This window comes from Sebastes fasciatus, chromosome 11 (assembly GCF_043250625.1).
Source record: "Sebastes fasciatus isolate fSebFas1 chromosome 11, fSebFas1.pri, whole genome shotgun sequence".
Lineage (NCBI taxonomy): Eukaryota > Metazoa > Chordata > Actinopteri > Perciformes > Sebastidae > Sebastes > Sebastes fasciatus.
Window position 1 is genome coordinate 12,863,578 of NC_133805.1, and position 12,004 is coordinate 12,875,581.

Here is a 12,004-nt window from a genome sequence, read left to right on the forward strand (position 1 = left end):
ACCTAAACAATCTAAATGATGAGAAATGTTTTCTTATCATTTAGAAAATAATAATAATAATATAGTAATAATAATAATAAATTGTCATTTCCTAACTGAAAAAACTGACAGCTCCAAAAGTTAATGTTTAATCCGTGACTATATTTACTAAATTTAAAGGTCAGGATTTCTATAATTTGATCATTTAAAAGTGATAATTAATTTCAGAAATTATTAAAAAAAATACATTCATCTTTGGAAACCAATTTTTACAGCCTATAGACTGTGTTTTTTTTATTTTAATAATAATGTAAAACACACTCGATAAATAAACTTTTATTTCCATAAAATCAACCAGAATATCTCAGGCTAAATAATTAACTACATTCAACAATAGGAAAAAAAAGTAGCCCAATGCAACAAAACGATAGAATAAAATAAACCATATGAACAGCCAGAGTACATTCAAAGTGCAGGATTTCATGTTAAAGCATCATTTGAGTCCGTGCTGCGTCTCCTTGTGTCTCCTCAGGTCCACCTTCCTCTGGAAACCTTTCCCGCAGCCGAGGTCACAGCCGAAAGGTTTGAAGCCTGTGTGTTTCCTGCTGTGCGTGATGAGGTTGGAGCTCTGACTGAAGGCCTTCCCGCACACCTGACACTTGTGGGGCTTCTCACCTGCAGCAGTGACGAGATCACACAAGTATGTCATCTTTACGCATTACGCACGGTGAGGCATTAAAGAGTGGCTATTTTATTTTGTTGCATTTTTTCGATGACTTTCAGTTTGTGCAGTGTCTCACCTGTGTGGATGAAAGTGTGTTTTTTCATGTCTGACTTCTGGTGGAACCTCTTCCCGCAGTACTGACACGGATAAGGCCGCGTGTCCGAGTGGATGAGCAGGTGCGTGGACAGCGTGGAGGAGCGCTTGAAGCTTTTGCTGCAGATTTTACAGCTGAAGCTCCTCTCCTGTAATAAAAACATGTAAAATGTCAGTGTGGAAGGCCTCAAAACATCAGACTGAACTACAGAAATATACATTAAAAACTCAGACTGGTTTGGGATGTTGTGGTGGTGACAAAACCCAGGACCTTTGCGTCCAGGATGTGGGCCTTTGAGTTTCTAGAGCAACTTGTACAATAGTCTATTTCCAGCTATAGAGGCCTCACCTGCGAGTGAACCGCTCTGTGCTGATCCAGGCTCACTGCGTGGCCGAAGGTTTTCCCGCAGATCCCGCACTCAAACGGCCGCGTCCCGCTGTGCGACCGACGCACATGAACCTCCAGCCCGTGAGGAGTGGAGAACACCTGTATAATAAAAATAGACACATGACATTTTTACTCCGACATCAAACTAAGAAGAAGGAAATATACTAATCTCATCATTTAACTTGTATCCTAATATAGGCTGATGGGCATAATGGTTTTTTTAGATTTTTTTTTTTTATTATTTTATTCTAACTTTTTTATCTATCCTTTTGTTTCATAGCCATCGGTGTATGAATGAGTATTTAGATTAGATCCTGATGGGCAAAGTTGGCACCTTAGTAGCCTCTGCCATCAGTGTATGAATGGGTGTATGAATGGGTGAATGCTGACATGTAGTGTAAAGCGCTTTGAGTGGTCGGAAGACTAGAAAAGCTCTATATAAATGCAAGTCCATTTACCATTAAGATAATTTGTAAAATCTCAGCAAACTCAAACAATATTAAACCAGGACTATTGTACTTCAGTAAACATTTGGCAAACATACCTTGCAACATTTGATGCACTTATAGGATCCACTTGGCTCGATGTTGGAGCAAATAAAGTCATTTTCAGACTTGATCTCTGCACCGCGGGGCTTCTGCTTTACATCCACATCCAGCTCGTCTCCGTCCCGCATCCTGCACACCTGGTGGGCCGTTGGAGAGAAGTCCTGGTAGATGCTGCCGGGCGAGTGAGGCTCCCTGTGGTCCTGGAGGTGACCCTGGAGGTGACCCTGGAGGTGACGGTGATGGTGATACGAGCCCTGGACCAGATGCCTCAGCTCGGAGCTGGAGTACGCCGTCCAGGAGTAAGGGAAGAGTGGGATGTTGAAGTGGTGGCCGTCCTCTGCTGCTGGAGTGGAGCACTTCTCTGAATCTGGAAGGTCAATTTGGATTTAGAGGTGAGTGGATATTCTTTACATGGCGTGCCTTAAAATGTGATCATTTGGAAATTGCATTACTAGAAATGGCTGAAAGTGACATGCAACTCTAGAACTGAAACCCTCAAGTGCACCTTACATACAGCCTGTCAGTGAAATCCATTGTTAAATGCAGATCAATGAGTAGGCCTATCAATTAATATTATAGCCTTTTCCTGGACGTCTCTTTCTGACTCCCTATGTGCTTCATCTTTGTTCTCCTTCATAATAATCACAACTCACATCAGGATATTAGTGGTAACAGAGCTGAAAATGTTCCACTTATAAAGCTGGTATGTATTTATGACAAGTTGAAAATTAAAAGTTTAAATGTACATAAGCTCAATGGTCTAATGATAATAACCCCCCTCACAGCTCTAATAGAACTGACACTAACAAACTTTGCTGTATCTTGTAATACTCATCTGACACTTCTAAAAAAAACTGTAGAAAAAGTGTGTCTGACAACAGACCTGGTGAGGAGGAGGGAGATGGGGGACGCCAGAAATCACAGTCGGAGGAGGATCGGTCACACACGCTGCCTCCTCCGCAGCTCAGCGGAGAGCTGGAGGACAGAGACCCGGGGGACAGCAGCCTGGACCCGGGGGACAGCCTGTCAGCGCCGGGGCTCACATCCTCCTGCTGCTGCTCCAAGTTGGACTCAAACTCCACCTGAGATCTGGTCTCTGGTGACAGCAGAGAGGAGAGCAATGAGACTGACTGACTGACTGACTGACTGACTGACTGACTGACTGACTGACTGACTGACTGACTGACTGTGCAACTGGTGTCTATTTGTAGATAGAGGCATATTTGTAATATCTTTTTTTTAGCCTGTGTTCACAAAAGGGGTCAAATACTGTTGGAAAGTGACAATTAACCAATAAGCCAATAGGTGCTATACTGTAAACCTTCAGAATAGAATAGAAAGCTTTATTGTCATTGTATTAAATACAACGAGATTCACAGTTGCCACTTCTGGTCAGTGCTTTAAAACAAATACTTGACAAGACTAAACGAGGCAGATAAAACATATATAACAGGTAAAACACACACAGTTATAAAGTAAATAAAACAGGTAAAGTAGATGTAATAAATAAATATAAACAGAAGTGTTACACTAGAAGTATAAAATATAAAAATAGATGTAATGTAAACAGAGGTAATTGCACTTGTAAAATAGGTAGGTTAGATGTAATAAATAAAATGTAAACAAAGTTGCATTTACAGGTCGAGAGGAAGCAAAGCTTTTTGTCAGATTGACCAAAGATACAGATCAGGATTGGTAACTGTTTGTTTGTCAGTGATGGTCTTACTACTTTTTTTACAACTCATTTGTCTTATAAACAAGGTTATGCTTTCTTTCATTTCCACTTTGTAAATAATATTTGTACCGGACATGAGGAAATGTGAACAATTTCCACTTTCTTACTTACTGGCGTTATTCAAAAAAAAATTTCGTGCGTAATTACGCACAAAGTGCACTGTTAAGAATGTCCCAGTAAAATAACAGTAAAGAACTGGCAGCAGGGTTGTCTTTATGTTACTGTAAAATTAACATTATTATACTGTCGCTGAAATTTACAGCTTTGTACTGTTAATGAAAAATACAGTTTTTTTTGTATTAATTTCACAGTATTTTACAGTTAATGTACTGTTTAAAGATACATTATATAGCTGTTTTCCCCCTTTCTTTTACATTATCTTAGACTTAGCAGGTTACAGACATAGGAATAGTCACACTAAATACAATTAAAGGCACTTGTTAGGAAAAAGGCTATAATAGACTTGTTGACACTTTTCCCAAAATGTCTGTCTATAGCTGGCTACAAGCACAGAATGCAAACCAAAACAACATGTGAGTGAAGAACAATGAAGCTAATTCACTGATTTTACAATCATGTACAATGTACAAGCCTCACATGAGCAGATCAGGTCCCAGAATTAAAAACATACTGCATGAAACTGTTACTGATGATACTTTAGACAGTTGATCAGCAGTAAAGTGCTTTAAAAGTTTTATAAGAATGCATTATAGTTCAGTTAAAACGGCCTATGAGCGTATTTTAACAGGTTCTCTTTTGTATTAACAGTAAAGCACTGTTTTTTAGCAATAACAGGTTAATACTGTTGAAATCCTGCTGTAAATTAACAGCAATTGTCTATTTGTAGATAGAGGAAATTCTATTTTGATGAGGAAATGTGAATAATTTCCGCTTTATCTTACTTACTGAAGTTATTCAACTAATTTTTTTCGTGCGTAATTACGCACAGGTGAACCTACCTGCGCACACGTGAGCCAGGATAGTGTCCAGTCTGCTGTAGTCATCGTCCAGGTAGCGAGGCTGGTGGTAGCTGCGGGCTCGTTTACTCTTCACCAGGAAAGACCTCGGCATGTTTTCTTTTACTCCTCTTCAGTCGGTGTTTCTGCAGGTCTGAAATCCTCCACTTCACTTCACTTCACTGCTCACTGCTCTGACTTTATCTCTGGACAGATTGGATCACTATTGGTTGACAGGCGAGACGGCGGTGGGATTTTTGGCAGCCTATTACGCATGCGCAGAGAGGCCGTATCGGTTACCAGGTGTTGCTAGGCAGGTGGCCAAAAAGCTGGACCACCTGAAGGATCCAGGTACACTGTAAAAAAAAAAGTGTAGAATCAAGGAAATTTTGCGGCAGCAGGGGCGCCAGAAAATGTCTGTAAAAAAAAGTGAAAAATACTGTCTGTTAATTAACATAAATAAACTGTAAAAAACAAAAAAAATAGTTATTATCTTTATATAATTAGCCTTTATTACTGTAATATTACAAGAAATATTTTACTTTTAAAATATATTTATTGTTAGAATAGTCATACACCGTAAATCTAAGACCATTTACATATAAATCATTAAATGAAACATGTAATTTTACGTTGCAAAAAGCCCAAATTTACATTAACTCTCAGAAGTTTTGCAAAAAATATATATTTTTAGAATTCCATGAAATCCTTTTCTTTTAACATAAATTAATTGTTAAAATAGAGTCATAAACATCTAAAAAACTAATAATTATCTTATCAGTATTATCTATACTGTAAATCTAAGACCATTTACATATAAATCACAAATTAAACATGTCATTTTTACATTTTTTTCTGTCATTTTGAAATACAGACAAAAAATGTAAAATTTCTTGAAAAAAACTGTTAAAAAAAAAAGTTTTTTTTTACAGTGTAGATATATCCTCCTGAGACCCAGCCCATTGACATGTGTCCTCTGCAGTGGACATTTTGTCCACATGCATATCCTTTTATTCTTTTGCCCTACTCTATCAACCCCTGGTGTATTGTAAAGAGGACATCATGGGCTTTCCAGTGATATGGCATGTGTTTTTTTTTAATCAAGTTGAATGTATTCTTGGTTTAATATCACTCTACAGCCATAATCTCTTCATTTTTTTTTGTCTTTTCACACTGAAATGGTCCTGTGGTTCACTACAGTGGACATGCTGTAAAATAAAAAATAAAGTTCAAAAAGCCTAAATTGTAAGATTTTCTTTTAACCCTAAATAGGAAGGAAATCACACAAAAAGTAATTGGAAGACACTTTTTTTACTCGGTTCCCAGGAGGATATATGGGATTGGATGTCCTTAATGGTGCAGATATGAGACGGAGGCTGAATCACATTAGAGGAAGTTTACAGGGATGTTTTAGAACATATAGAGTTTATTATAGGCTCATGATTAGACTAAATCTTTATTATCTAAACTGATTGTGTGATATTAATTGACAGATACTATTATCACAGTGTAGACTGTTTTTAAACGAGAAAACCTAAAAAAATATTTCTGAATTTTTTTTTATTTTGGATGAATAATAATAATAATTGTATTTATTATTTCCAATTAGTGTCCACAGTTGGAAAAGCTGTTTAAACATTGCAAGGAATTAAAATAAATTATAACCAGGATTGGATTTGTGTGTTTGCTAGTTTGTTATAATGGTAGGATTTTTTTTTTATTAAAAGCCTAAATTAAACTCCATGTGTACATTACCAAACTTTCCATGTGTACCACATTATCTCCATCACTACAAAGAGGAACAGTGGGGTTAGGAAATACGGGTCTAGGATAACACTGTTTCAAACATTTAAAAATAATTTCTTTACAGTTGTACTGCTTCATTGTACTTTTTGTGCCAATAAAAAAATTGGAACATAAAAGCCTCAATTAATTGAAAATACTATTATAAAAACTGGTAATTTGGAGTCCCATCAAGCCAGATGATTAAATTAAAGACCTAATGTGAATGTGATGGTGTGTGTGTGAGTGTGTGGGTCCATGCAGGCAGAGGAGCAGGCTGTGATGGATAATGACCTTATTTGTTTGACTGCTTGTAAAGTGATCCTGTTAATGAGACGCGCACGGCCGCTCGACACAACAGCCTGCTGGTGGGGAGCCCGAGTATCCCTTTACAAGTTACACTGCTTCAGCTTACCAGCACTGACTCCAGACCTTATTGTTTTACACCATTAAAACCCCCCCTCCCGGCTCAATTAGGCTGTCTGCTGAAAGAAATGCAGGACAGGATATATAAGTACCAAATGGACTATTAAAAATAAGACAAAATTGAACCAACATATTGGAGGAAGTTTTCTGCAGAAATCAGTCAAATCATAGCAAAGATTTGGGCTCAAGGTCAGACCAAAACAAAGCACTATCGATTTTTCTCCCATGTGGGAACCGAGTTTGTTTGATGCAGCTGCAACAAGTTAGAGACCTGCAAGCAAAGCGCAGATAGCCGAGAAGTAAAACACATGTCCCATACTCACACACTGCACTGACACTGTCTGCAGGTACTCTCTATATATCCATGCAGCTCTGAGGACACACAGCTGTCCTGACCTCTGTGTCCACATTCAGTCTGAGTGTTATAGAATATCAGTCACAAGCTGCAGAGAGAGACACACCACAAAACCCTTCTGCTACTCATACTGAGACACACTCACACTCTCTCACACTCTTTCTTCCCCTCCCTCCCTCCCTCCCTCCGAAATTAATTTTCATGTTAGTCAGCCTTGATATAGTCAAACAAAAACACTGATTCATAATTGATCATCTTTTGGACATTTCGCATTGTACCAAAATGAATCAGTTAAGAATTGATTTTCTTTTCCTTATAAAGATTATATTCTTTCTTTGTGGAATTAGGAATACAAAATATTGCATTTCTGTGACTCTTTAACTTTAACTTTAGGCTAGAGATTGACATTTTTTTTCTGCTAACTCCTTTCATACAGGTGTTAACACCAAAATCTGTGACCGCAGAAGAGCCAGCAACATGTGGTCACCATTTCTCACGGTTGTTGTCAGAAAATGTGACCCCACTTTACCTATCTTGTGCTGTTCTTTTAGAGTTTTGTGAATATATCTTTAAAGTACAATATTAAAATAATAATAATACATTTTTATTTTGTGTGTTTTCCATCACATACTTATGACAGATTACACAGGTAACAGTGGGGTCACATTTTCTTTCGGGTGACCTCATGTGTTGCTGGGGTCAAAAAGAGAAATCAGTCCATAAAATGTGATGTTTAAGATCTAATTCTCACCTCTCCTCCCACTGATGAACAGGCAGCGATGGTTTTCTCACACAGTACGAGCAAAGACAAAACATCAGACATCAGTTTTCCTGCAGAATTAACAAGATTTCAGAGCTGATATCAAATGCACCATGTTTCATAGATCATAGTTGCACAATCACATCTCATGAGAAACATTACCACCAGATATTTATTTAGAATAAATGCTTTCTAGTTAAATCATCATAAACAAGCCTTGTTTGAATCCAGCTGCTGATCGACATTGACAGCAATCTGATTATTCTCATCTGAAAAAGTGAGAGAGAGACACACAGAGAGAAAAGGACAGTACGTTCAAACTCAGAGTTACACACTGAGTCAGAACAGGAAACCAAACGCAGCGTCGAGAAGTCGCTATCAGTGTTGCCACAGACGCTTGTCTCTCTGTAACCCTCCCTCACCCCACCACCACCTCTTCCCCCGCAGGCCTTGATTCTCGCTCTTTCAGTCTTTACAGCAAGTATGTGATTGAAATAGAAGCCCAATCGCAGTGATCACAGCCGGGGAGAGGAGGAGGAGGAGGAGGAGGAGGAAGAACAGAGGGGGGTGGGTTTCTTGTATTCATGCTTTGCTTTTCACAGCAGCACTTCTTGTCAAAGGTGCGGATCACAGTCGCAGGGTTAAATAAAGACTTGTGCTGGTGAGCCGTGAGGTTATTTTCTCAAGTTCAACCTCTCGGCCCCTGTGGGCCCTCGCGAGGATATAGAGACAGACTGTGGGGACTCCTCGTAGTTTTAAATATACCTAAGGCTGCAGCTTTCATACCACATGTATGTGAATGTTAACAAGAGGAGCAGAGAGCACGGCAGCTTGTCAAAAGCCTGATTTTTACTCAATGTAATTCAGTTTAATGCGAGACTATATGTAACATTTACTAAACAGAGGCCGCTGTGGCTACATGCTGGGGTGGATTAGTGCACATGGCCGGCCTCGGCTGCAGCCTAGGGGCCCCATGTTTGCAAGACATTGGCTAGATTATTTTTAATTATTGAAATGTTCTTCAGTGAATAAAAAAAACGTAACCCCTATTGGCCCATCAGCTGACCTTGTGAACCTGCATGGCCCCATGATGTGACCAGGTTCATAAGGTCAATTTCAAATAATACGTCACTACTGGACAGAATAGTGGCGAAATGTCCGAAAGAAGATATGATCACGGAGCTCAAAAACAAAAAGAAAGAACACCGTGACCAAGATCTACTAAAGAAAACCCCTAAATTGACTAGATATTTCAAGGTTTATATCAAAGGCTGTCTCAATGTGTGTATATGCCAGTGCTCCCCGTGTGTGTACGTGTGGACCGTGTAATATTCCTAGCACGCTTTTATACATGGCACTAAATTACTTTTTTCTGGAAACGTTAAAGCATGATGAGTAAGGGTGAGCACCTGACCACCTTAAGCCACCACTGGCTACATATGACAATTAGAGGATAATGATGCAAACAGTAGATGTCTGTCAATATTGAGTTAAAGTTTGCTAACATAAGCTAAAATTAGCCTCCGTACTCTACTGGTCATACCAGACCAAATAACGCTGTAGCTGCAAAACTCCTGAGTGCGTTGAACCGAGCAAAGATGCATTTTAATTCTCATGAATTCAACTTTTCATTTGTATGAGACATTAAGTGTTATTTCTTCTTTCAAAACGTACATAGTCTCACTTCAAGACAAGTGAAACTAAAACAGATACGGCTCTCATGTTTGTACACTTGAGCTTAGCTTAGTCACTGCGCTCGGCCAAGAAATTGTCCAGCACATAACCCCTTTTAAGACCACAACTCATCGGTTTTATACAAATTAAACATACTAGATATAAAGTCTTAATTAGAGAACTTTAGAGGAGCTGTTTCCCCAGATTCCAGGCTTTATGCTAAGCTAAGCTAATTGTGCTGATTCAGCATTCAAAGTATTGTTCTTTGAATCTTTCTTCTTCTTCTTCTTCAACTTCTTCTATTTCTTCCGTACGTTTGTTTGGACTTTAACTACTTCTGCATACTTTGAGCTACAGAAAACCGTTAAATATTCAGCTCTTTCAGGACATTAGTGCTATGACTTTTCTTATTTCTACTTTCTACTATTTCTGCTTTTTAAAATATTAAACTTTTTTTTTTACAATGTAATTCAATGGAGAAAATCAGATCCTTTTAAATATACTCCTCTTTGAAATGCTACTGCTTCTGCATACTTTCAGCTAAACGGGTTACAAGACTTTGAACTATTAAAGGTATGACTCAGCTTTTTGATATCTTTATTTATCTTTATTTTTGCTGTTATTTCTTCTTTCAAAACTTAAATAGTCTCACTTTAAGACAAGTGAAAGAAGTGAAACTAAAACAGATTTTGTTCTTGTAGACGAAAATAGAAACAAGTGTGTGAAAAAAGTCGACTTTTCTGCAGTTGTATACTTCCAGAAATTCAGACTCGAGAGAAGAATTTAAACCAGTGATCTTTTTGTCGTACATAATCACAAAAAGTACTCAGTCTACTGCGTGACATGGATTCATGCCATGATAGCTTATTGTGGCTAAACTGACTTTCCCTGGTTTATGTCTCTGTTTAGTCGCAGGCTCTCCGTGAGAGCGTTCACCTCTGCACCTCCACTCTGCTGTGGCATCTCAATGAAAACCACATCATGCTATCTCATCCCCTCACAGGTTCCTTTGGCTCCAGAACTCTAACCACAGCGTAACAACCCCCCCCCCCCCCCCACCGCCCTCCCTCTCTCTCTCTTTTAAACTATCTCCGTCCCTTTTCCCTCCAGCTACAATCTGATTTTACTCCTTTTTCCTCGTGTTCAACTGCCGGCAGGCCCCCCCCGCTCTCTTCTAGTGGCCGTCCGAAGCTCTCAGCCGGCCCCAACTGCAGCCACCAGATAGGGACCGAGTGTGAACACAATGAATGATTTACTGGACGCTGCTGACCGCAACACAGTTCTTCTTTCACACAGGAGGTCCACCAACGTCTTGTTTTTCTCGCCTACTCTCACTTCAAATCTTTTGTAGGGGAGCTTGCGTCTGTCTTACTGTAAATTGATTTATGTTAATAGTTTACTTGTTGGGATCTTATCTGACTATTGCTGTATGATCATACACCCTAAATATCCTAAAACCTTTAGCCCAGGGTCAGCTTGGCTGTAGGAAAACGAAAGTAACACTGAAAAAGAAAACTCTCACGTTTCACTAAACAGATGCTTGGATTTATGCTGTAAACACTCCACAAATCACCTCCCTCATCCATCATTGTGATCAGCAGCTCCCCTTGTTTGCAACCAGCCCGTTTCTGGTTGTAAATTTCTCCCCCCCAAATACTGAGAATCTCATCGGGGGGACGTTGGTGTGTGGATGTGAAGAAACCGGCTCGGTGCTTCCTGGTCATTGTGTCTGTGCATGTCTGGGTGAGGCGGCCGTTTGAAAGGTCAGAGTTCAACAAGCATAGTGGAGCCTAAATAAGCCATCAGTTCATGCATTTTAACTGGAGATATGTACCTAACCTTGGCCGTTAAATAATGTTTTTTTTTTTTTTTTTATATTTCCACCCTGAACTTAATTTCTCCCCCATTTCTGCACTGTTACAAGTGCAAGTTTCTTTTAGCTGATGCTCTCAAAGCTGTGGTATGTCTCTTTGATGTATTTTCACACAGAAAACACCACCATTTCTTCATGGCGTGTAAAACACTGGTCACATGTTCGGGTGGAGAAAAAAAGGCTTGGTTTTCACACAGAAACTTCATCGTGCACCATCTCTGCTGTTCCTGAAATATTCTATCTGGTGCTGAAGTTAGCAGAACTCGGTTTAGTTTCAGCAGAATTGATTTGGTTTTTGCATTGTATGTCATCCAGGACAAAGAGTTTTTAACTGTTCTATGTATCCATATCGTTCTAACGCTGAAAGATGTGTGGCAGGTTAAGGATGTTTATGCATGTGTTGCAGATGTAATTACACCTGTTTCTCTTTATTGTTAAGGACTTAGAGGAAAAATAGCTACCGATCTTTACAATGTCTCTGCATTCACACGAAAATAAACGCAATCGGCGGTGAGAAAATGAGGCAGGAAAGACAACAGTGTGTTGCTTGTCAACAAAGTGCAGTCTTCTTATCTGTGGTGTGCCTGTTAACACATTTGATGTGTGACTTTCTGCAAGTCATTTCTAGTCCACAGCAACCTCAAAGGCGTCTTCTTTCAATTCTGTTTCGTGACTTTTATGATGAAAAGACAAAACGAGTACTGATGGATC

General features: G+C 39.1%; 1 protein-coding gene across 1 annotated transcript; it reads right to left on the reverse strand.

Annotated features, from left to right (window-relative positions):
- Positions 1-302: 302 nt before the first annotated feature.
- Positions 303-4,670, reverse strand: gfi1aa (growth factor independent 1A transcription repressor a). Its single transcript, XM_074650767.1, has 6 exons — positions 4,427-4,670; positions 2,616-2,828; positions 1,729-2,099; positions 1,146-1,283; positions 780-945; positions 303-654 (listed from the first exon to the last, which is right to left on the reverse strand). Exons 1-6 carry the CDS (start codon positions 4,536-4,538, stop codon positions 473-475), a joined length of 1,182 nt encoding a protein of 393 aa, XP_074506868.1. The 5' UTR covers positions 4,539-4,670; the 3' UTR covers positions 303-472.
- Positions 4,671-12,004: the final 7,334 nt, after the last annotated feature.

Coding starts and splice junctions, on each gene's coding strand:
- gfi1aa (XM_074650767.1), bottom strand. CDS start 4,538: ATGCCGAGGTCTTTCCTGGTGAAGAGTAAACGAGCCCGCAGCTACCAC. Junction 1,284..1,728: donor AGTGCATCAAATGTTGCAAG/GTATGTTTGCCA, acceptor TTTATTATACAG/GTGTTCTCCACTCCTCACGG. Junction 655..779: donor ACACACTTTCATCCACACAG/GTGAGACACTGC, acceptor TCACTGCTGCAG/GTGAGAAGCCCCACAAGTGT.